Source organism: Aotus nancymaae, unplaced genomic scaffold (genome assembly GCF_030222135.1).
Source record: "Aotus nancymaae isolate 86718 unplaced genomic scaffold, 86718_ANA_hifiasm-v0.15.2.pri h1tg000036l, whole genome shotgun sequence".
NCBI classification, from domain to species: domain Eukaryota; kingdom Metazoa; phylum Chordata; class Mammalia; order Primates; family Aotidae; genus Aotus; species Aotus nancymaae.
In genome coordinates, this window is record NW_026988450.1 from 12,573,163 (window position 1) to 12,599,697 (window position 26,535).

Below are 26,535 nucleotides of genomic sequence, written 5' to 3' on the forward strand. Positions count from 1 at the left end.
GATCTTCGGCACCCCTGGCCCTGCCCCTGTGTAGTCCACTCTCCGCTTGCTAAATCCTAGGTCAGCTCTCAACCCTCCTCTACTGCACTGCACTCAGAGTGACTGCAAGACAGAGTTCCTGGAACCACCGCCAAGGCCTCCCTTGGCTGGGCCTCTCCAGTTCTCTGGCCTCCTCTCCTGCCACTGCCCCTCCCAGCCAAGCCTCTGAGGCATGTTGGACCCCCTTGCTGCTCCACAGCAAGCCAAAGATACCCCTGCCTCAGGGCCTTTGCACCCACAGTACTCCTCTGGTACAAACTCTTCCACCAGACATCCCCACAGCAAACTCCTTTTACACCCCCACTACTAAAATAGAACCCCTCCATCCCTAGTCACTCTCCAACATCTTTACCTTGACTCACTTTTCTTCATAGCACTTATCACTTCTGACCTAGCATATTTTTATTGCCCCCACTAAGATGCAAGCTCTACAGGGATTTTGTCTGTTTTGCTCATTGCACAGCCCCAGTGCCTACTATGCATAGCACAGCATTCAGGGGCCCGAGAAACCGGTACTAAATGCTTGAAAGAGTACATGCTGCGCCTTCCTCCCTAACTAGATCACTGAAAGCCCAGACCCTGATTCTCTGCATCTGCCACTGCACTGTCCCCAGGCTAGACATTGAGCAGGAGCTCAATAAATATCTCCGGAATTGAGCTCAATTGGCGCAGATGATGATTCTGCCAACACAACCATGAAGGGATTCTTATAATTATTATAGTTACACAGATGACATTTCTGCCCACTGCAGGCACACAGCCATTATCTCAAGTAATTAACAAATTTATTGATTTAACAGACATCTTAGAACACACAGAACTCGTCCAGGCCCTGGGCACAGAAAGATAAATAAGATACACTCTTTTCTCAGGCGGCTCTCACTCAAGTGAGGAAGACAGATTCAGAAGTAGACTGATTTAGAATTAGGCAATGCAAGATGCTAAGTGTAGCTATAGTTAGGCACGAAGCATGTAGTGGGTATACAGGAGGGGCACCTGGCTCACTCTAGGGTGAGTGTCGGTAGGGCCAAGGTCTGAAAGGCTTTAGGGATAAATAGGAGTTCACCAGGAAAAGGAAGTGTGGGACGGTGGAGGAGGCATCCAAACCATAGTAGAAAGTGAGTAAAAAGGGATAGTGGGCCAGGAAGAGAAAAAGAGAATGCTGTTAAATTACAAACAAAAGGTGATAGGAGAAGGGACTGGAGAAAAGGCAGAAGTCAAATTAAATCATCAAGGGTCCTGTTTAGTATCGAGTGCAAGGTAACCTCCCGGGGAGTAGATAGAAATTACATACGCTTCTACTTGTATCTGTCTCTCAAATAGTGTGAAGCAAGCTCTGTGGCTCTCCTGTGATCTGCACGATGGACAGCCACATGTCCCATTCAGTATAAACCCTGTCAGGAGGCGAGAATGGGGGCTTAGGCCCTGGGAGAGCTGACAGTGCTGCCTCCCTGCTTGCTTCTTTGTGCTTAGGTACCGCTCACTGCAATTGACATGCGGATGTGTAATGGACGTGCAGGTTGTATTATCTAGTTGTAATCAACAAGCCCTCAGAAAATGACAAGTGGTTTTATGAGATTTCAAAAAACACAGATTGAGGCTACAGTTGCCCTTTGAACAACATGGGTTTGAACTGCATGGATTATCTTCAGCCTCTGCTGCCGCTGAGACATGACCAACTCCTCCTCATCCTCCTCCTTTTCCTCAGCCTAGTTAACGTGAAAACAGTGAGGATGTAAACTTTAATCATCCACTTCCACCTAATAAATGGCAAATATATTTTCTCTTCCTTATGATTTTTAAGGTTTCTTTTTTTAATTTTTTTTATTCTTATAGGCACGTAGTAGGCGTATGCATTTATGGGGTACACGAGATGTTTTGACACAGGCATGCTATGCATACTAATTACATCATGGAAGATGGGGTATCCATCCCCTCAAGCATGTATCCTTTGTGTTACAAATAATCCAATTCATTCTTTTAGTTACCTTATGATTTTTAAAATAACATGTTCTTTTCTCTAGCTTACTTCATTGTAAGAATATAGCAAATACTACATACACAAAATATGTGTTAATTGACTGTTTATGTTACCTGTGTGGCTTCTGGTCAACTGTAGACTGTTAGTAAAGTTTCTGGGGATTCAGAAAGCACACATGGATTTTCAGCTGCATGGGAGGTCACCATCCCTAGCGCCTGTGTTGTTCAAGGGTCAACTGTAATATTAGATTATCTCTTTCTCTCTCTGTATAAAACACACACATCCATACACAAACACAAATCACAGATAAAAACAGCCACAACCTCATACAGCTGACATTTCTATCCCCAGTACAAACTCTTTGCGTGATACATTCTTGGGATTTAAAAAAGTTATATAATCATAAATAGCATCGCACATTGATATTATTTACATATTAGTGTTTCGTAGAGAGTTAAAAGATTTTCTGGCAGCTAAATAGAATTTTAAACGTATTTTAAACATTTGACAACATCTTCATTGCTTTGGGGTGTGTATCTTTTGTAATGCACATATATATTGGTGCATACATATATATACATAATGTTATGTGGGTACATGCATGCACACATAACATATAAGTATATCAACATATCACAGGCATTATCTTGAACATTTTAGTCTGTAAGGGCCTCCATCAAGCATGTTTGAAGTCCACTGCTGCAGGAAATGAGAACCACAGAAGGTTTAAAGCTGAGGGAGATGATCAGTGTTGTGTTTTAGTGTTGGCGAAGGTTGGGGGAGAGCAAGCCAGGGCAGGGTAAACCTGTCCCCGCTCAGGCAAGAGATGACGGGTGCTTGGGTTACAAAGGGGAGGACTTTGAAGGTTAATCAGAAGTTAAAATGAACAGAAATTAACACGAACAGAGATTTGTGATTCGGTACCAGATTATAAACTTCACGAGGGCACATTCTGCGTGCGTTTCATGAACTACTGATCTCTAGCTACTGTGTGTGTGTGTGTTTTAATAGATGTGTGCTGACCGAGTGAATGGGCATAGGTGAGTAATGACGAGTGAGTCAGGAGTGGCGTCAAACTCCCCACTGTGGTGCCTGCGCAGCTGCGAGTGTTGCCAACTTGCAAGAGAATCCCAGGAGAGGGCACAAAAAGCCACAGACTGGAGCAGTGGATGTCACACCATTTTAAAGCCAGGTTTTTTTGTTGAAACTAACAGCAGCAAAAAACTGGAAAAATAAAAATTTCAGTAATTTTATAAAAATACTCAAAAATAAAAATTAACATGGAGAAAAATATAAAATTACAATATCTGTGTTCTAAAAATGATCTTTAACATAAACTTATCAGGAAAAACTTTGGTTAATGAGAGACTCCATTAGATACAGCTGATGAACTGAAAAGTGAGAGGAGCGGGAAACAGGGAACCCCACACATACTTTCAGTCTACTCATGCTTCTTTTAAAAAGAAACTCACTCAATTGCATAATATGGTTTTAGTTTAGACTTTCTGCATCCTATTATGAATATTCAAATGAGATTATGATGTAAAATGTAAAAACAACAGCAGGTAAATTTTATTTTTTAGCATGAAGTAAAATGTTTCACATATCTGAGATTTAGCTTCAGGGAAAGGGATGAATATCCTGATGGAAGAGTTTTAAAAGGTGAGGAAGGACAAATCTACGGTGGGTTAGAGAAACCAGTATGCTGTCAGATCCTGCCCTAACCTCAAACGTGCGTGCAGCCAGTCAACACTTGGGAGTGTTTTCTAGATGGAAAGAAAGAAGGAGAAAGGGGTCAGGAAGGAAGTGAGAGAGGGAGCGGTAGAGGGACAGAAGAAAGAAAACAGGGAAGAATTCTACAAGGAAAGAAGGGAATGAGGGGGAAGGGAGGGAGGAAGGGAAAAAGGGAAGAAGGAAAAAACCAAGGAAGGAAAGAAAGGAGGGAGGAAGGGAGGGGAGTGAGGGAGAGAAGAAGGAAAGCAGGAAGGAAGGAAGGAAGGAAGGAAGGAAGGAAGGAAGGAAGGAATTAATTCTATAGTTCCATTTTTGCGGCCTCTGACAGTGACAAAATAATGGATGTATTTGTTATAGCTTCACAATTCTTACATTCACAAGATCCCGAATCACTGAGGTATATAATGTTTCTCTTAAACATACTTTGTAAGAGAAGACATTGAGTGTTATGTGCTGGCCATTAACAAATACAATGTTCCACATGGAATTAATTTATGACTTGGAATTGGTCTTTAGTAAATGGCACACGTTGTCAACATGAAAGGTTCAATCCAGCCTGTGTAGCTATTAGTGATGTTATAAAAAGCAAAGGTCTTACTTCTGCTTTCTCAGAAAATAAAAAAATTATGAGAAAGGTAAAAAGACAACTGCTCCCAAATTCAATGATTTTTATTACACGACACAATACACAGAAGAAAGTACCGCTTTGAGAATAGACCCAGTGCCTGCCAGAGTATGAAATGACTGTTCTTGACAGCATTTAAAAGCTACTGTAAAAGGAGTTGAGTGAGATGATTTGTGCCTGTAATCTCAGCTATTTGGGAAGCCTGAGGCAGGAGGATCACTTGTGGCCAGGAATTTGAGTCTAGCCTGGGTAACATAGGGAGACCTCCACCATCACTAAAGAATTTTTAAAAATTTAGCTGGGCATGGTGGCATGTGCTTGTAGTCCCAGCTACTTGAGAGGCTAAAGCAGGATTGCTTGAGTCCGGGATGTTGATGCTGTGATCTACGATCATGTCATATACTCCAGTCTGGGCAACAGAGTGAAACCGCATGTCAAAACAAAACAAAACAAACAAACAAAAAACCCAAAAACAAAAACCAAAAACAAAACGAAACTGTAGCAGGAATAACTGACTATCACTAAGTGGTGGCTTCCTGATGTGGACTTCACCAGCTTGAAAACCACTGATCAAAGAGCCTAAATTAAAGAATCACAAGTAAACATGTTCATCTTTCTTTTAGAGGCATTCACTTTCTCCATCTTCAAAGTTCATTGGGTATCCTGTTTATACTGTACCAAATGAATTCCTCCATTGCCTAAAGGAATCACATTCCTCTAGATTTTACAGTTACTCACGTCTTAGAGGTTATCTATCAATATCTGTTATAAAGTTCGAATCCTTCGAAAGGCATCCTTGCCAGAGGATTTGAAGAGTCAACGCTCTGCTGAAAAGTGAGCAATTTATATCACATGCTTGAAAGGCCCCTGTTCTATAGCCTCTCTCTAGACCATACTTCTGGAAAAAAAAAAAAGAGTGTGTGTGTGTGTGTGTGTGTGTGTGTGTGTGTGTGTGTAACATTCATAGGAAGTCAAATTCGTCTTCCTGTCATAAGGAACAATTTTAGAAAGGTTATTTATGGAAAGATAAATATGAAGTTTTAAAAGCGTCACAATTATAAGTTGAAGATTTTTAGTGTACTAAGTGTTAACTAAGATTTAAAAATCTTCAGATCTAGAAAAAAAGCAATTGTTAAAACAAAGTTTAGAATGTGTTCAATATAATAATACATGCTTTTTAACAATTCAAAATAAAGAGAATCTTGGTCTAATAAATGTAATTTGCAAATAGCCTTAGAACTTAATTTGACGTAGTTAATACAAGATTGATGCTCACCTCTTCGTAAACCTTCTTTGCATTATCATTATCTCCTATCAAGAGGTATCCCACGCCAAGGTCATTTTTTAAAGACGTATCATTGGGAAATAGATGAACTAACCTCTGTAGGGTAAGCAGGGAACCTCTCATATGACCTGAATTTGTGGGAAATAAAAAAACACAATAGAAATAGAAACAGATTATGTACACTTTTGTATTGAGAATGTAAGTCATGAGAGACTATGCTCCAGAGCATGACAACCAGCTTAAATCTGACTTACCAGTGGTTTACTAAGTACCTAGCAGGATTTCATAATGTAGTTGCAATGGTATTAATAATGACCATAAGTAGATACTAATATGGCATTGATTATAAACATTTCAAAGACATTCTTATTTTTTAAAATTCAGCAATATTTATTTACCATTTTATGTTAAACTCCATCTCAAGAAAAACTTGGTTACCAACTCCTCGTTAAAAAAAAAAGTTTTGCTGAAATATTTTTGGTTTATTAACTTTAAAATTATGAATAGAGGGTAAGCAGTAAAAAGTCTAATTAATTTCAGGATCTAGCCCCCTGTATGAAATGTGAAAGGCACAAAAGTACACAGGACAGTACCTAACTGCTGACACATCTCCAATGACAGTGTGCTCATCTCTAGGTAACGACCTAGCCATGGAGCAAATGATACATCAATCAGTATTAGGGCGCCCTCTCGTGGACAACAGTATACTTTGCACTCATGAATCATGAAAAACCCAGCTTCAATTGATCTGTATAGAAGAACATGTGCAAAAAGAGGAATAGCACACATTAAACAAACCGTGAATTATCTAAAGGGCTTCGTTGCCCACAATCTAGGAGAGTGGCAGGAGTGTCAGTATGCTAAAGCAGCTGTTTATTCCACTGCCAAACCATCTGCCATAAAGCATCACCGACTCGTCCCACGGCCTGTGCCCCATTACCGGCCAATCGTAGTCCAATCAGAACTCCAATCATTTCCTCACTAACAAATCTGAGCTTCCTTTTCTATACCTTTCCTTCCCCCTACCTGCCCACTTAGGCTCACATTTTCTTCTAGAATTCTCCTGTTATCCACAAAGAAAGCATGGACACAAACCCCTCCTGCAGCCATCTGCTCCCTGTCCCCTCACTCTGCATCCGGGAGCCCTGTTGTGACCAACTTCATCACCTTGTCATTTTCACTAAAGTCCTCTGCCTGCGGTTGCCTCAGAGCCTCTTCAAGTGCACTTGCCTCATTCTCAAGGACGTTCTAAGAGAGCTACATTCAAATGCTGATGGATTGCTGGGGAACACGCAGTCACCTTCCCACTGCAGGGGAGGACAGGGTGAAGCCAGAGAGGCACGCAGAGCAAGATTTCAGAGGATGCCAAAAAAATTCATGATTTTGATGTGAAGGCGAGTTTAATGCATCCCTTTTAAAAATCGATAACAATATAAAACATTCATGATGAAGAAAATGTTAACACTTTAGTGACAGAATCACTAAACAGTATGAAGCAGAGCCACAGTGGAGACTGAGGCAAGAGGAAAACTCAGTAACACTGATTCTTTTTTACGAGATGGGGTCTTGCTCTGTTGCCCAGGCTGAAGTGGAGTGATGCGAGCTCAGCTGACTGCAACCTCTGCCTCTTGGTTTCAAGCAATTCTCCTGCCTCGGCCTCCTGAGTAGCTGGGATTACAGGCGCCCAACACCACATCTGGCTAATTTTTGTATTTTTAGTAGAGACCGTGTTTCACCATGTTGGCCAGGCTGGTCTTGAACTCATGACCTCAGGTGATCTGCTCACCTCGGTCTCCTAAAGTGCTGGGATTACAGGCGTGAGCCACCACGCCCGCCAGTATCACTGATCTCTGTCCAGGGTGAGTGTCCACATTGCCTCTCTAGAGTCCTGGCCCTGCCTTTTCTGTGCTGAATTTGTGCTGCGTGTTTTTCTCCTGCTGCACTGGTCCATATGAATACTAGTCTAACCATTTCTTACCATTTTTAATCATCACATGGGCTCTAGCCCTATTTTGTTCATCTGCAAAAGTGATACAACTCCTCTTCATTCTAATCCTCAGCAAACGGATAGGAGGGTCACTGGGCCTTAACTCTACTATAGGAGCCTCCCCTAAGTGACATAAATAATCTGTCCATGTAACTACCTGGCCAGCTGAGCACCTGCCTTGGCAGTGACTTGGGGCTTAGCTCCTTCCCTCCACATTGACTGATGATCTGTTATGGGGAGAGAATCGTAAGCCTGCTTAACGTGAAGTTAGCTGACAGCTAGTCTTACTTGCCTTTGGTACTGGGAACCTGAGTCAGTCTAGAGGATGATACATGATGTTCTATATTATGTAATGCTACTTTTAGCATCTAGCTGATATAATTTTTTCCCAAAAGGTAGTCTTTAAGATTGTAGCCCCCTAAATCTAATGAGATATGATATGACGTTCTTTTGAAAGAATTTGCAAATTTACTTCATGATTTTTTCTAGCATTTTCCTTGACATAGGGTCAAATCTTACAAGTAAACTTTTTATAGTACCAGAAACACCTATTATTCATTTATAAAAATTTTCCACTGATAAGTTCAAACTCCATAATCATTTTGCTATAGTTAAGAGAGAACAAGAATTTGGTTTCACAGGAAGAGTTTTTTATTCCAGACCTGTTAATCTGTTAGCTATGATTCCTTAGGCAAATTATACAAGCTATCAGTATTCTACTCACCTCACCTTTAAAATGGGAAGAAAGGGGGAGAAGAGAACTAGCAGAGATTTGTTCATGAAATTTAAGGGAAGAAACCATCTCCATAAAACTGTAAGAGGAAGTAGCAAGTGTTAATGTAGAAGCTGCAACAAGTTTCTAGAAGATCTAGCTAAGATCACTGATGAAGGTGGCTATAATAAACAGCAGATTTTCTTTGTAGACAAAGTAACTGTCTATTGGAAGAAGATGCCAACAAGGACTTTCATAGCAAAAGAAAAATCATTCCTGCTTTCAAAGCTTTGAAGGATATACCTACTGTCTTGTTAGGAGCTAACGCAGCTGGAGACTACGTTGAAGACCGTGCTCACTCACTATTTTGAAAAACTGGGCCTTAAAAAATTATGCTAAATCTACTCCGCTAATGCTCTATAGAAAACAAAGTCTGGATGATAGGATATCTGTTTACTGCATGGTTTGTTGAATATTTTAAGTGCACTGTTGAGTCCTAAAAAAAAAAAAAAAAAAAAAAAGAAAGAAAGAAAAAGATTCCTTTCAAAATATTACTGCTCATTGATAAGCACCTGGTCACCAAGAACTCTGATGGAGATGTATGAGCAGGTGAATGTTGTTCTCATGAATGTTAATACAATGTCCATTCTGCAGTTCATGGATCAAGAAGCAATTTAGACCTTTAAGTTCTATTCTTTAAGAAATACATTTTATTTACATGTCAAAACATAAAAACTAACAGAAGTTTGGGAGGAAGTTGATTCCAACCCTCTTTAATGACTTTGAGGGGTTCAAGACTTCAGTGGAGGAAGTTACTGCAGATGTGGAAATAGCAAGAGACTTAGAATGAGCAGTGGAGCCTGAAGATGTGACTGAATTGCTGCACTCTCACGATCAAACTTTAATCGATGAGTAGTTGCTTCTTACAGCTGAGCAAAGTGGTTTCTTGAGATGGAATCTACTCCTGGTGAAGATGCTGTGAACATTGTTGAAACGGCAACAAAGGATTTAGAATATTCTATAAACTGTTGATAAAGCAGTGGCAGGGTTTGAGAGAATTGACTCCAATTTTGAGAAAAGTTCTGTGCGCAAAATACTGTCAAACAGCATTCAAGCTACACATAAATCTTTCCTGAAAGGAAGAATCAACCAACATAGCAAACTTCATTATTGTCTTATTTTAAGAAATTGCCTCAGTCACCCCAACCTTCAGCAACTACCACCCTGATCAGTCACTGGCTATCAACATTGAGGCAAGACCTTCATCAGCAAAAAGATTACAACTCACTAAGGGCTCAGATTATATTAGCATTTTTGAGCAATAAAGTATTTTTAAATTAGGGTTGGGACATGGTTTTTTAAGACATAATATTATTGCATACTTAAGACACCACAACAAAGTATAAACACAACTTTTAGATACCCTGGGAAACTAAAAAATTTGTGTAACTCTTTATTCTGATGGTCTGGAACCAAACCCGCAGCATCCTTGAGGCATGGCCTATGTTACGGTTAGGATTGCAACTTCAGTTTTAGAGATCGTGAATCTGGACACAGATACATGACTTGAAATCAGTTATAAAACTCAGGTCTTCTCACATGTAATTCTTCCAAGAGAAGAATACAGTCTTCGGATTCTTCAAGATAAAAAGTATGTCATTTCCTACTGAATTACCTTTTATTGCATCTTACCTAGAAATTGTTGCCTGTCTGAGCGACGTTTCAGACTCAACTTCAGCAGCTCTTCAGGGACATCGGGTAGGCTGGCCACCTCTTGGTATGTCTCAATGGCTCCACGTAGCATCTCATTGCTTCTCCTCTTTTCAGCCAAATCGTCCTCACACTAGAAGAAGTCCCAGACTGAATAAATGTCCCATGAATAGCTGTGTTTGTAATTACCCAAAATATTCATAAAAAGTTAACTTTTGGACATGCTTTAAAAGAAATGTAAGACATATTAGCCTTTTCTCCTTATCAAGAGATAAAAAAACTAACAAAAGACAGAAAATCAACACAGTATTTTAATAATACAAAGAAAAGTTTGTTACTAAAGACAAGAAGGAATGTCATAAAAGCAGGACTAATACATGCTGGGCTGATGGAGATGTACCTCCTATTATATAGGATGACATTAGATAGGCACTGACATTATATAGACAGGTCTCCAGTCCAAGCTCCCGTTCTTTCATTAATTTATTCGTGTGTGCATTCATTCATTTAACAACTGTTTTCTGGGAGAGAGGCACCCTTCTACAAATGTGGCAGACAAATTGAACAAAACAGACAAAGCCCTTTTTGATTTCTACTTTGCATCGACTTTGGAAAGGTGGCAAATATAATAAACAAATAAAGGTACTGTGTGTCTAAAAGCCATTAAGTGCGGTAGATAAAAACAAAGCAGGCTTAGGAGTGTTAGGTGGGATGGTAAGAAGTTGCTCATTTAATCAGGATGATGGGGATGGCCTGAAAGAAGAGAGAGAGTAAGTTATGATGATACCCTCGGCAGTAGCCTTCCAGGCAGGGAAAAGCGCAAGAACAAGGCAATGGCTTGGAGGTAGGGGATCGAGGAAAGGTGGTGCCATGGAGAGGAGGAAAGGGAAGACCAACGAGGGCTGTCAGGTAATGCAGGGCCTGGCAAGCTACTGACAGTTCTAGTACACAAAGTGAGACAGAAAGACAATGGGGCTTTTGAAACGATCTGATGTACGTGTTGAAGGGATCGTGGTGGCAGCCGTACGGAGAACAGACTGGGAAGCTGGGAGAGTAGAATACTCCAGCAGGAATCCAGGTGTGGGATGATTGTGGCTTGGACTAAGGTAGCAGTAATGGAAGTGGTAACAAGTGGTGGGACTACAGATACATTTTGAAGGTCAGAGCCAACAGATTTGCTGATGTTCTAAATGTAGGGTGTGAGGGAAGAAACCAAAGGGAGCAAGGTTTTGGCTTCAGTGATTCCTGGATGAACGGTTATTCCTTGAGAATGGGAAGACAGGGCAGAAGCGGGTTTGGGGGCAGTATGGAATCAGGAGTTTCATTTTAGACACATTAAATCTAAAATGCGTATAAGATATCCAAATGGAGCTACTGACCAGGAAGGGGCATATGTGAGTCTGGAGTTCAGTAGGAAGGTATGGGAATATCAAGGATGAAGATGGTATGCAAAGCTAGGAAGCTAGAAGCAGCCGAGAGTCTAGACAGAGAACAGAGCAGTCAACAACTGAATCCTAAGGAACTCCAATGTTTCAAGGTCAGTAGAGATCAGGATAACAAGGGAGGACCAGCAAAAGGGAGGGAGCACGGGAGTACGGCAGGTTCAAGAGAACAGGGGATAGAGGGAGGTGGAGATAACTCTTTCGAGGAGTTTCACAGAAAGGAGAGCAGAAAAGTCGGCCAGCTGGCAGAGGGCAATGTGCAGAGACGGGGAGTTCTTTAAGGATGGGAAATAGTACGGCATGTTTCCAAGGAGACGCAAAAGACTGTAGAGAGGGAAAATCTGATGATGCAGAAGGAGACACAAAAATTAGAGGGATGTCCTTCAGCAGGTGAGAGAGGAACAGGGACCGAACAGTCCATCTGTGCTAACAGGAGGGAAGGCAGAGCATATGGGCACAGGTAGAGGATGGCTGTTAGCAAAGCAGCAGCATCATGTGGAAATTCTCTGGATATTTCTATTTTCTTAGTGAAATAAGAATCAACGTTCTTAGCTGGAAACCGAGAATGGGGAGTAAAATACTGGAGGCAGGAAGAGAGAGGAGATTTAGGAGGCTACAATCTGAAGACTATCACTTAAGGAAAAATTTTTCTAGCTAGATGCTAAAATTAGCACACGTTTATTTTTTTTCTCATAATATTTAAACATGTTTATGTTGTTACAGTGTGTGCTGTAGTTAATATACAGATGTCTGCAGAACCAAAATAAAGTATCACTCTACAATTTGAGGGCACGGTAAGAATATGACCCATCCTTCCCACATGCCAAAGGAAAAAAAAACAAAAAACGAACAAAAGAAACCCTAAGAATTAGCATAAATTGACAAAATAAGACAACTATGTTTTTTCTTCTTTCTTTTTTTTCACAAAATAACACATTCATGATATTACTTGATAATATGAACTGATTAGGACAAGTTTTCCAAAACGATGAGGGCTAGAATTAAAGCAGTAGTGATAGAAGTGGACAGATTTATGAGAAAGAAAACTTGGTAGGATAAAAATCTCTAGATTAGAAAAGGTGATTCACCCTTGCTAAATGGATATATGCTCCAGACCATTCACTATCTTTGAAAGTCTGTAAATGGTCTCCAGAATAGACTTACCTACCAGGAGAGAAAGTCCAGTGTCAATGACCCACACTGATCATGATGCCGGCATGGCCTTCTATCATATATTCATATGCTGACTTTTCTGTATAGGCATCAGCTCCTTGTGAGTTTTGTTATAGTGAGTTAACTCCCCAGAATATGAGTGTTGATAGATGACTTTGCAGAAATACAGAGTTCTAGACCTGAGACTCCTTTCGAAACCATCCTAGGTTGAAGTTATGATGGGGGTGGTGGGGGGGGTCGTAAGTTGAAGTTACACCCCATTGTAAGTTGAAACATTGTAAAGTCAAAAATGCATTAAATATACATAACCTACTGAACATCATAGCTTAGCATAGCCTATATTATATGTGCTCAGAAAACTTCATCAGCCTACATTTGCGCAAAATTACCTAGCATAAAGCCTATTTTATAATACAATGTCGACTATCTCATGTAATTTATTGGATACTATTCTGAAGTACAGTTTCTTCTGAATGTGTATCACTTTCACACCATTATAAAGTTGAAAAATTGTTAAGAAAAAACATTGTAAAGTGTAAACCATCTGTGGTTCACTGTCTTCATTTTGAACCTACAAGTGCTCAGAAAGATCCTGGATCTGGAGGTCTCTGCAGCATTCGTGGGAGACAAAGGCCTACCAAGGTAGTCCTTCTTTATTGAGATTGGAGTAAATACCTTTAAACTCAATCTGAAAAGTGAGAGAGATGGTATAATCTGTATGCCTTGTCCCCTCTTTGGTGCCCCAAGGTCCTGTGTTTTAATGAAACATTAACATTTACAACTTGCAGAATTGGAAAAATATCATTGCTAAAATGGCACATAATTCTTTATAATCTCTTGAATAAAACTTAAAGGCACTTGTATTGAAAAGTCTACAGATTGATTTTTATCAGTTTAGCATCTGTAGATAAAACAAGCTGAGCTGAAACTGAATATTTGTTACAGGACGTTAACATCGCAAAGCCTTTTGTTGACTCTAGCTAATTCACTCAACCAATCTTTCTACGAGATGTATCATTTTCTGCCTCAAAGGCATTAATGGTTTGTGAAATGTAATAAAGAGAACTGAGTTTATATTTTAAGATTTTGTGTCCAATGTTCAAGGAACTTGATCAAAATTGATTTTTGGTGATATGAAGAATAAGACAGTATGAGTGCTATTTTAGAAATGATAGATACTATAGTTTATATATGACTTAAGGTTGCTAAATTTAAAAAATTTGTTGGAATATTCCAAAGTAATTCTGTAATCTACTAACAAAGAATAAAGAAGTCATAATTTATTTCTTCTTATAAAACTCATCTTCTGTTGAATTTTTATTTTTAAAACTACTATGAATTTGAAGTATCCTTTAAATTAATTACTCAATTAAAATTTAATTTACCATGCCTAAATTTTGCTGTATGCCATATTAATATTAATAGCAATAACACATTGGAGCATAATAGCTTAGAGATAAAAGATACTGATTGAAGCCTAAATCTCAAATTTCTACTGTGAAATATGGATATACAGTCATCCTTAGTTATATACAGGAGATTAGTTTTAAGACCACAACCACCACTGCCCCACTACAATATCACAGTCTGCAGATGCTCAGGTTCCTGATATAAAATGGTATAGTATTTGCATATTGCCTCTACATATCCTCCTGATTAATTTAAATCATTGCTAGATTACTTATTATACCTAATACAAGGTAACCGCTATGTAAATAGATGCTATAGTGTATCATTTTTATTGGCATTATTTTTATTGTTGCATTGTTATTTTTTATTTTTTTCCGAATATTTTCAATCTGTGGTTGGTTGAATCCACGGATATGAAACATGAAGATTGGGAGGGCTGACTATAAACACAGCAATCACATTGTTTCAAGAGCACTTCATGTATTTAGACTTTGGCACTCACAATTAGTATTACATATAAGAAAAGCTTCTAAAGTATAAAACATTTTTGCCAAAATTAAATTAGCATTTGTATAAATCATTTCTCCCTCTAGTTAATATGCTTCTCTTAATGAAATGACTTAATACTAGTGAGAAAGAACACTACTTACTTGACTAGGCATGATCTTTTGGTAACAAATACACTCTATCAATAGCAATATGATTTGGCAATTTTAGAGAATTACTGATCAAATTAATTTATACAAATGAAACAGTTGCTATCTGCTAAAGTTGGTTGGTACCAAGAACAAGAGGAACTTATTTGCATCAATTTTTCACAAATTTAATTAAAATCGAATCAGTAAACATTATATTAATTACTTTTTAATGGGGATGTAAGAAGACACTGAGCATCTGGATCTCAAGTCGTCACCACCTTCAGTTCAGAACAAACTTCACTTGTTTTCTCTACAGCTGAGCTACTTCCTGTGTATGTCCTGCACAAATGTCTGCATGGACCTTCTCCAGAGGGGTGCTGTCAGCTTCACCTCTGTCTGGAAAATTTCTGCACTCCCAGCCTACCGTTTCCCAGCAGGGTTGGTGATCTGGACCCCTAGGCAGGGTTGCTGGAGCTTTACTGACTGGCACATTTTGATATCCTGCCCCAGCTTTTTCTCCAAGTTCCAGGCTCTGGGAATCCAATGGTCTACTTGACATGTCCACCTGAATGTCTAATAGGTATTGCAAGCTTAATAAGACCAATAGCAAACTCCTGAACTCTTGACTTCTGCATCACTCCTGAGTTGCTCCTCCTGGTCAGTAACCGGCATTATCCTCTCCTCAGCTGGCTGAACCAAAAACTCAGGGGTCCGCCTTGAGTCCTCTTCCTCTGACCCTTTTACATCTAATCCATCCTCAAGTTCTTTCAGCTCCACCACCTGCCCACTTCCCTCATCTCCATGGCCATGACCACAGTCCAAGCCACCAGCATCTCTTCCTATACTTGCAATAGCCTTCTATTCTTCTTGCATCTACTTTTGCCTCCATAATCCATTTTCCACTCAGCAACCAAAGCAAGCTTTACAGAAAACAACCAGACTGTCACGCCCATGCATAAAACCCTCCCATGGCTTCCCAGCACATGTAGAATAAAAATGGCAAGGCCCCAGCCTCCTTGATTCTCCTTTTCCTTCCCCCAGCATGGCCTGCTTTCTCTCCTCAGGCTTATCCTAAGATTGGTTTCCTGCTTCAAAGCCTTTGACTTGCTGCTCCCTCTTGCCTGGACAGCTCCTTCTATTAACATAACCTCCTCACATCTCAGCCACATGGTGCCTCCCTAGAGAGGCCTTTTCTGCCCACCTCGTCTAAAGTGCTGTCTGCCCCATTACTTTCAACCATGTTACTTGCAGCCAAAAAAATCTTAATAGGTATGCCCTTTATTCCATTACCTTTTCTTCTTTTCTTCACAGCATGTCTTATCAGGTAAGATGATCTAACATATTTATTCTTAATACTTTATAATGCTCCTTAAGTATATATTTATTTTAAAGACTTTCAGGGCTTTGCTCAAACGTCACCTCCTTGACGAGACCTTTCCCTGCCACCCTTCATACCTCGTCAACCCTCTCACATATCTACTGGCTCTTCCCTGCTTTCTTTATTCTTGCCATAGCACTTAGCCCTAGTAAGCATATACATTGGACTAATTTGTCTTATGCATTGCCTTCCCCTTTACAATGGAAACCCCATAAGCTCAGGGGCTTTTAAAATATGTTCTGTTGATGGCTGGATCTCTACTGCCTGGCACATAGTGGGTTCTCACTAAATATTCTTTAAGTAATTAAAAAAAAAAATCTTCCACTAGAATCCACAGGAACATTCATTGTATTACATTGTAATTATTTTTAAATTTTCTGTATATTATGATGTTTTGAAATCTTAAAAAACCTCTCTGGCTAGAAAGAGATTTCCCTGAGCTAGACAATTCTGCGATGGCCAGTGCTCAGCCAGGAGCATGCAAACTAACCAATCCAGAGCCACGTCTCCTGTATTTTAATCATCTCAGGGCCAGGTAACACCCCTGTAGGCAAAAGGTGGCTGAAATTATTCAAACCAGCCAATCCAAAACTATTCATCGACCATACCTTGCCTTTTCCATGGAAACCTCAATAAAGGCTGTGGCCAATCACCCTCGCTCTTGCCTGCCATCCCCTGATCACCTTGAGTCTTTCCCATGTAGCCCTGTGTGGCATGCTGGGTGGGTCTCCTGTCTCTAGGACTTGTGAGCATAATAAACTTTGCTTTTCCCCAATCCTGTCCTGTGAGACCTCTTGTAGCTGCACCTGACCAACCACCTCATAAAAGAATACAAAACAGACATTCCTAGGGCGTAAAACACTGACACACAGTGGGTTTATGCAGTTACAGGTGAACAGGCACATGCTTCATGAAAGAAGTTGGAAACTAGAGAACGCCAGACAAGGAACGCGATGGTGGGAGATGAGGATAAAAGTAGCTGCTAAAAAATGAGTCTGTTGAAAGAAACTATGGAGGAAAAAAAAGTATGTTCCACTTTATATTTTAGAAAGGTATTTCCTAAGCATACTTGCAACCTCCAGTTTCAAAACTGAGTCTGAAAGCTCTAAGGAGCCTCAAGGGAACACTGTATGATGGAATTAGATGAAATGGGACATGAGGGGATGGTAAATCAATGACAAAAGTGTTACTCTTTATTTTCTTTTCAAAACCAGAGAGAAGGCATACGAACGGGGGGGCAGAAAAAAAATTTACTAAATTCAGCAGCATGCAATAGCAATAATTAATTGTGTTTCTGCTTGGGTTTATGCATATACATGAGAAACTGATTCTGTGTAGAAATTAGAAAGGGAAAAAAGCAAATGCAAATAGTAAGGAGTAAAAAATCCAATTACACAGAACACATGAACATCAAAAAAGTGTCCTAAGGAGAAGAATCTCAGAATACCTGCGCCTTCCCATATCTTGCTCGTGGACTCTGAGGGTATTTGCGTACTAGTTCTTTAAATGCATTCACTGCTTCCTCAATTTTTCCCTGTTAGAAAGACAAAATTACATAAAGTAAATTAAAATGCATAATCAATCAATATTTTTATTTAATATTCAGCAAGTGATTTTGTCAGAATTTCCTAGATTCATTCCCGAGTATATAGTTTTAAGATTTTACTAGTTTAAGGCAAACAGAAAACTAGTAATGAACATATATTTACTCAATTTTTAAAAAGACAGGCACCTGGCCAGGAGGGTGGCTCACGCCTGTAATCCCAGCACTTTGGGAGGCTGAGTTGGGTGGATCACCTGAGGTCAGGAGTTCAATACCAGCTTGGTCAACATGGCAAAACCTCATGTCTACTAAAAATACAAAAATTAGCTGGGCGTGGTGGCATGCGCCTGTAGTCCCAGCTACTTGGGAGGCTGAGGCAGGAGAATCACTTGAACCTGGGAGGTGGAGCTTGCAGTGAACCGAGATCATGCCACTGCACTCCAACCCAGATGACAGAGTGAGACTCTGTCTCAAAAAAATAAAGACAGACTCCTGATAAATGATGCAACATGTGATTTTGCTAAAGAAATTGAATTTTCCTTCAATATATGTACACTTTCTACCTGTGTTCTCAAGGAATATTGTATTAGTCTGTTTTCACACTGCTGTAAAAAATACCAGAGACTGGATAATTTATAAAGGAAAGAGGTTTAATTGAATCACAGTTCCACATAGCTGGGGAGACCTAAGGAAACTTACAATTGTGGCCGAAGGCAAAGGGAAAGCAAGGACCTTCCTCACATGGTGGCAAGAGAGAAAAGAGTGAGAAGTGAAAGGGGAAGAGACCTTTATAAAACCATCAGATCTCATCTGTGTAAGTGAGAACTTACTCACTATAATGAGAACCGCATGAAGGAAACTGCTCCCATGATCCAATCACCTCCTACCAGGTCTCTCCTTAGGCACATAGGAATTATGGGGATTATAATTTGAGATGAGATTTGGCTGGGGACACAGCCAAATCAAACTTCCACCCCAATTCCTCCAAAATTTCATATCCTCACATTTCAAAACACAATGATATCTTTTCAACAGTTCCCCAAAGGTTTAACTCATTCCAGCATTAACCCAAAGTCCGAGACCAAAGTCTCATCTGAGACAAGGCAAGTCCCTTCCACTTAGGAGCCTGTAAAATCAAAAGCAAATTAGTTACTTCTAAGATACAATGGAGGTACAGGCGTTGAACAAATGCTCTCATTCGAAATGGGAGAAATTGGTCAAAACAAAGGGGCTATAGGCCCCATGCAAGTCTGAAATCCAGTGTGGCAGTCATTAAGTTTTAAATATCTGAAATCATCTTCTTTGACTCCATGTCTCACATCCAGGTCACGCTGATACAAGTCCCATGGTCTTGGGTAGCTCCACCCCTGTGGCTTTGCAGGGTACGGTCTCCTCCCAGCTGCTTTCATGAACTGCTGTTGAGTGTCTGTGGCTTTTCCAGGCACATGATACAAGCTGGTGGATCTACCATTCTGGAGTCTGGAGGATGGGGGCCCTCTTCTCAAAGTTCCACTACGTAGTGCCCCAGTGGGGACTCTATGTGGAGACTCCCAATCCCACATTTCCCTTCTACACTGCCCAGCAGAGGTCCTCCATGAGGGCTGCACCTGTGCAGCAAACTTCTGCTTGGACATCCTGGCAATCCCATACATCCTCTGAAATCTAGGCAGAGGTTCCCAAACCTCAATTCGTGACTTCTGTGTATACCCACAGACCCAGTACCAAAATCTATTTTAGTCTTCTATGGCCTCTGTAACAAACTACCACAAACTTTGTGGCTTAAAACAAGAGAACTTTGTTCTCTCACAGTTCTGCAGAACAGATTTTCCAAATTAGTTTCTCTGGGCTGAAATCAAGATGGTAGCAGGGCTGTGTTCTCTCCAGAGGCTCTACAGGAATATTTTTCCTTGTCTCTTGCCATTATTTCTTGATTTGTGGACGGATCATTCCAATATCCAATTCTGTCTTCTTACTGCCTTCTCCTCTATGTATGCTGCTTTTTATTTTGTCTGCATCAAATTTCTCTCTGTCCCTCTCTTATGAGGAAATATGATTGCATTTAAGGCCAACTGGATAATCCAGGATAATCTCTCTATATCTCAAGGTTCTTAATCATATCTGTAAAGATCCTTTTCCCAAAACATAACATTTAAAGGTGCCAGAAACATGTCTTTTGGAGTCCATTTTCAGACCAGTATGCAACTCATGCAATTTAAATTGCAAATGTCAAAGCTATTTCAATGAAAATTGTGCTAAATGTACTATTATCAGACTTAAAACATTAGAATAACAATGTTCATAACAAATTTGGTAAGATGTGATGTTCCTGCTTGACACTGTCAAGGTTGTTAAAATAATGGGATATTTTGGCTCTCTCTGCAGCATCCTTTGAATCCCTGCAAGACAGAGGCTGTGTGACTTTCCTGAGGGGCCATCAATTTTGCTTTCACTTCAGCTGGCTGGCCAAATGTGTTTACTTCCCTATGTTCTTATATAGCACCTAACACTATTTTCAATTCTTATTTAAAAACTCAGTTGCAAGACATAATGTTTACAGAATTGCCTGAAAATGATCTGTTCAACATAGCTGATAATTATGTCCTAGGACCGAGACACATCATGGGATAGACATACATGTGGGCCATGCTGTGTTGGCATGAGGCCAATGGGCTGTGCTGAAGAACAATAAGACATATTCCTGCAGCTGCACAGAATAATCCGCTGAGATGACATCAGGGGAAAAATAGGAAGTTTTGCACCCATCAGTGTACCTTTTATGAAGATCTACAGCCAAATGTTTATTTCTGCACTTGGAGCAGAACAGCTCTTCTGATGAACAATGTTAATCTTATCTTCTGATTCTGTTTTCCATGTTTTCCCTCGAGGAAGTCTTGATTTCATTCCTCGCAAGGTTTAGAGCCTGTGGTGTCAACTTTCAGGTGTTTGGTTACATTTTCTTTACTCTCTCCCCATCTTTTTAAAAATCACTTACAATGCTGTAATAATAAATGATTCCAACAAAAAAGCAAATATATCTCAAGTATATCATTTCAAAATCTTTTTCCAGAGGCGGGGAAGCATTTTAAACAATATATATATTTTTTAAATAGAGGATTGGAATATAATCTGATCTATACTTTTCTGAGGGGGATAAAAAGTGAACACATATTTTCATGTAACATAGTCCTTGAACTTGAGTCATGAAATGAGGCTGCACTGTCTCTGCGTCGGATGTGTGTTAGTTGGCCTCGGCTGGTCCAGTGCACAAAAATACTAGCCATAAATACTAGCCATAAAATACTAGCCATCCTCTGAAAATACTAGCCATAAAAACAACCCTAAAAGACTGAATTATGCTGATGAGTCAGTCAATCACAGCTCCCTGTTGTCAGAAGCAAGAACTGCATATGTGGCTACTTCTTCCTCTTTTATTTCCCTGGTATAAATTCAAGGTGCTCCTTGAGAAAAATATAACTTCTCCAAAGGAGCAACACTGCCGAATACCCCGTAACTGATCCCTTCTTCACCATTCATATAATTACATTAAAATCCTTCTCTAAAGCTGTTCATATGTTTTTTTTACACGGAAAGTCACCTGTGTAATAGGCACTCCCATTTTTACATATGGCATTTAGTATAGAGAAAGTGCCAGAGGAGGTGGCCAAAAAAGATTATTGCTTCATTACTATTAGGAAATACAAACTGACCACAAACAGTAGACGGCTTCACTTTAAAGTTAAACAAGATAGTTAAATTTCTTGTTTACTATCAGAAAGTAGGAATCGTTCCACATGGTTAGATTTAAGGGAAGTGAAAATGACTTTGCTGCATATTCTTTGGAGTTAGTTACTATATTTTTATTGGCTGCTGAACTGGGTGAGCCAAACCTTGGCTTTTGAGTCTTGCCTAATGCCAGTTCTAAGAGCCTTTACGCTTGTTGTTACACTTTCAATAAACATGCAGACATACATTCTTGTGCCATTTTAGTTCCTAACAAATGTTTTTATTGTTGTTTGTTTACAGTCCACTTGTTTTTTGTTTTTTTTTTTTTGCAGCCAATGTCTACTGATTAAAAAGTCTATTACAGGAAAACTAATGAACATTAGAGAGTCTACATTCAAGTGCAGAGTAGAGAAACAAATTTCTACCAAAAACAAGGAGATGATTAATTGAAGATGATTAAATACATTATAATAAATATTTTTGCACCTGATAATTAGATGATATGACCAAGGTAAAGGAGCAAATAACTTAAATCCAGTTTCAATTTATTGTTTCCAAAATTGTAATATTTATAAAGAAATGTAAGTAATACTTCAACTATATTGATAAATTAAAACATAAATAAGTTTCCTTGAAAACTGGAGGTACAGGAGGTTAACCCTAAGTTAAGAAGAATGTCGTTTCATCTACCAATCACTATCCTGAATAACTGACTGACCTAGTTTTTCTTTTTGGATCAAGGAGCTATAAAATTAAAAACTTCCACTTCTGTGATACTTGACAGTGTTATTATTATTTTTTTTATTTCATTTATGGCTCAAGCCTATAATCCCAGCACTTTAGGAGGCTGAGACGAGTGGACCAATTGAGGTCAGGAGTTCAAGACCAGCTTGGCCAACATGATGAAACCTTGTCTCTACTAAAAATACAAAAATTAGCCAGGTATGGTGGTGAGCACCTGTGATCCCAGCTACTCAGGAGGATTGCTTGAACTTGGGAAGCAGAGGTTGTAGTAAGCTGAGATAGCACTACTGTACTCCAGTCTGGGCAGAGTCTCTGTCCAAAAAACTAAAAAAATCTCATTTGATCTTTAAAAATCTCAATTAGGAGGTAGAGTATTTATCATTCTCATATCCCTAACTAAGAACACTAAAGCTCAGAATGGCCAAGTGATTTGCCTAACGCTACATAACTAGAAGGCGATAGAGATAGGCTGACACCCACATCAGCTGGCCTGAAGGAAAGTTCAGTTTCTCTTTGGCCATGTGGTGGCAATTCTTTTCCATCTGATTCATTTCATGTGGAATGTTCATGTGCCGGGGGGAACATCCACTCTATTCAACAGTTGTTTCTTTTACACTTATTATTTTTTAACAAATCAAGAGTAATGCCTGAGCTTATTTAACAACAAAACCATTGCACAAAAATATCAACCTACCCTTTTACGGAGTTTTTCTGCAGCATCAAGTTCAGCTTTAATAGTCTTATCAAATTTATTTAAAAGTTTAGGCTTCTTTTTCTTAACTGAAAGAAAAAAGAGATTTTTGTTTTTAATTTGGTTTTTGTCTAGAAATAGTTATTAAGCATAAGGATTTACAAGTAGGGGGAAATCTGATGTTGGCCTCCACCACAGACCTGCGGGAGAAGGCACACTGCAGGCTTGCCTTCCACTTCCTCCCCTAGATGGTGTGATGAAGCCAGTGACCGCCGAGGAAGACAACACGGCCCTTACCTATCTGCTAGAATGTGTTCTTGGGAAAGTGGGTGGATACTCTATACTGAAAATCTCCAGGATACTGGCTTAGTTTCTGGAATGAAAATGGTGGGTATGACTTCTAGACTGTCATGATCAACTTCTTGGCTATGACCATAAGATTGTTTAAAAGTTTTTGAATATGTCCACAACTTTTTCTGATACAGATAAAGATGGAAATGGAAAGCTCCTCTCAAGGAAGTCGAGTAAAACAATTATTAGTTTAGCATTCAAGGCTCTTCCAGTGCATCATGGACTGACCACACCAGCTATGTTCTATACTTCAGCCAAACCAGACTGCCCCATGTTCCCCAAATAAGCTTTGTGCCATTTATTTCTTTCTTTCAACTTTTTTTTTTTGTAGAAACAAGAGTCTCACTATGTCACCCAGGCTTGTCTTGAACTCCTGGCTTCACACGATCCTCCTGCCTTGGCCTCCCAAGGTGCTGGGGTTATAGGCATGAGCCACTGTGCCATTTCTTAAGCTACCTCATTTAAATAAAAGGCCCGTTCTTTATCTTCTTCTGTCAAAAATGTGCCTATCCTTCAACAACAAGCTCAAAACCACACCTTTTATAAAGTTTCTCCTGAAATCACTCACACAGTACTCAGTCCCTCACTCCACTGTGTGTGTCCTTAAGTTCACTGCACCCTGCATATCTCTCTTTTGTGGTCCTCCCCGGCTAGGGGTTTTGTTATAATCCTTCATGCACTTATCTTAGTCCTAACTCCTACAGGGTGGTACCATGTCTTAAATGCAGACTGAAGCCACTCATGCTTACTTAGCAAACAGCTTTTGAGTCTGTGCACAACCCTGACCCCCAGCAAACAGGAGCCCCCCTCCCGAAAGCAACGCACACCCAGCGAGTGAGAGGGCGAGTCCTGCTGGTCCACATCTGGCAGTGCCTGCAGAGTGGATCCATGCAGAGCACTTCCCAGAAGGCCCAAGTGACAAGAGTGGAAGCTTGAAGGGTAAGCAGAATGTTCCAGAGAAGAGGACTGGCGGCAGAGAAGTGGGCAAAGCGGGAGGGATAGAAAGAAATTAGAACAATCAGAAGAGAACTTCCTCAATTTTCTGACAATAAACCTACAGACGTAATAGCTTCTTCCCTATCTTGTCACAAAGCAAGAGGGGCTCTTCTTTCTAAGGTCCCCTCCCCACCAACCCACACACCTGCGCTGTGCCTTCTGAATGTCTCCTCACTCTCTGGATCTCCTGTGTGCCCCCGGATGGGAGTTTCATAATGCATTAAATAATACCAAAGTCTCTGCCATCTTACAACAAACAAACCAAGACAAACCTCAGCCTACCCTCCCCTACTTGCCATGCTCCCACCCCTCCCCTGGAGAGGGAGGCACCTCTTTCCCATCAGCACTTTGGCTTCCTTAACCACCACACCGGCAGAAGCAGTCTTCCAGAGGAGGGAGGGCTGTGTGGTTACGCACCGGATGGCAGGGGTCTGGGTCCCAGCTCTGTCACCTCCAAGCTCTGTGACCTAAGCCAAGCTGGCATAAACTCTTCTGGGTCTCACTTACCCTCTCCATAAAATTAAGGGTGTTTTTAAGGATTAAATCAATATAGTGTGTGAAGCACTTAACACAGTGCCTGGCATATAGTAAGTGCTTAGTACCTGAGAGTTATTATAATAATGGCTATGGCTCTCTGCAAATCTATTTGCTTTGTTTCTTCCTATTTTACCCAGCCCTTCTGCAACATTTGGCATAGCTGACTCCCTCCTCCTTCCTAAATGATCCCCTTCCTTGACTTTTACGTTGCCCACTCTCCCAGTTTTCCTCCTCATTCTCTAGTCTCTTGACTTTCTCTTTATCTCCTCTGTAACTCCTTCCCTCTGCTGCTCCTTGGGATGTTACAGTCTTCAGAGTCAGTCTTCAGTACCTTTAGCAGCCTTAACTACTTAATTTTCCAGCTGAGCTACACATCAACTGGTTCATTTTCTCCTGCATCACGAAAATTATAAATCCAAGCACCTACTGACACATGCTTCAAACTCAGTAAATAAAAAAAAGAACTTGCTATTCCTCACACATCCATTCTTTCTCATATTGACTTTATTTCAGAGAATGACACCCAGTTGTCCAAATCAGAAACTTGGTTAGAAAATGCAACCAAAATAAGGGCAAAGAAGAACATGTGGAATTGTCCTAAGGAAGATGGAATGGAATCATTACCGTCTTTTCAGCACTCCCTCTGCACCAGTCACCAGGCCATGCACCATACATAGATGCCTTTTATTCTCTCAACTTCCTGAATATAGGGAATTTAACTACATGGATAAGACCACTGAGGTTCCCAAGGGTTAGTTACCTTGACTCCTCCCCTCTCTCATCCACATGGGAAAGAAGGGGATTCTTATTTATTGTTTCCCAAGAAGAGGGAAGATTCTCCAAAACCCTTAGCCTCCTACTTCTCCCCACAGGGGAGATGATGTGATTTAATCTGCTTGCTTAGTTGGTGGAAGGAACTTGAAGTTCATTCAGTCTCACCCGTTCCCTACCTCTCAAGAGAATACATGCTGAGCTGAGCTGAGCTGAGAGCATTCATGCTGAGCAGAGCTGCAGGAGAGGATCTCACATAGAACTAAGGCTACTCCATGCTGTCTGGAGCGGGTGGGTATGTCCAATTCTAGGGCTCAATATTAAGAAATCTGTTACTCCTGATTATCCAAACCCCATCCTTCAATTCAACTATCACTAAGTATCACCCTTCAATTCAACTATCATTCAAGTAATAAAGGTGACACTTTGATCACCTTTTATTTAATTACTTATACATATAAAAAAATTGCTATGATCATGTTATGTTTATTCCACCTTCCTCTTCTCCCCTCCCAGAAACCCTAATCCTCATATTGCTGAAAACTATATGTGCCCAAGGCAGAAACTAAAAAAAATTAGTGAATAATGAGCTTTAAACTGCACATCATTATATGTTACCATATATGCTGATACGGAAAATGAATAGACATTTCACTGTGACACGGATTGATGGTGGTAGGAGCTCATGCCTTGCCATCTCAGCACAGACTTATGTCTCCCAATTGTTCATTTTGCTTTTGTAGAAGTGTCTATCAACAGAGTGACAGTGAGACCTCCAGGAGAGCCTGGCGTGCACCTGAGTAGAACAGTTTTACTGTGGGTATCACTGGTTTTCCCCAACATGTTTCCTGTGTTATAAAATTCAAGTTAAAATGATACTTACTTATAAGAAACTAAAAACTGGCAGTTTAGGACATCCAAAACAGTCAACAGCAAAATTATATGCTTGTTAATGAGCAATGCTGTATCTTAGTGTCACAATATTTCAGTAACAGCACTAAAATAGACAACGTATTAAAAATCCCACAGCATGTCACCATGTTATATCTTTTCATATATCTTCCT

The 26,535-nt window shown here is 40.0% G+C and overlaps 1 protein-coding gene across 10 annotated transcripts in view; it reads right to left on the reverse strand.

The window, feature by feature from the left end:
- ASPH (aspartate beta-hydroxylase) overlaps positions 1–26,535 on the reverse strand; it is a 221,692-nt gene that overhangs the window by 56,343 nt on the left and 138,814 nt on the right. For all 10 annotated transcript variants that reach the window (XR_010345529.1, XM_064384230.1, XM_064384227.1 and 7 more), the window contains 4 exons: positions 22,819–22,904; positions 17,562–17,648; positions 10,056–10,206; positions 5,656–5,792 (listed from right to left, as the gene is read on the reverse strand). Coding sequence is in view for 9 of the 10 variants with exons in the window: in XM_064384230.1 (XP_064240300.1) it covers positions 5,656–5,792; positions 10,056–10,206; positions 17,562–17,648; positions 22,819–22,904 (461 nt within the window). In the remaining variant the exon portion in view is untranslated. The remainder of the gene's footprint in view (positions 1–5,655; positions 5,793–10,055; positions 10,207–17,561; positions 17,649–22,818; positions 22,905–26,535) is intronic.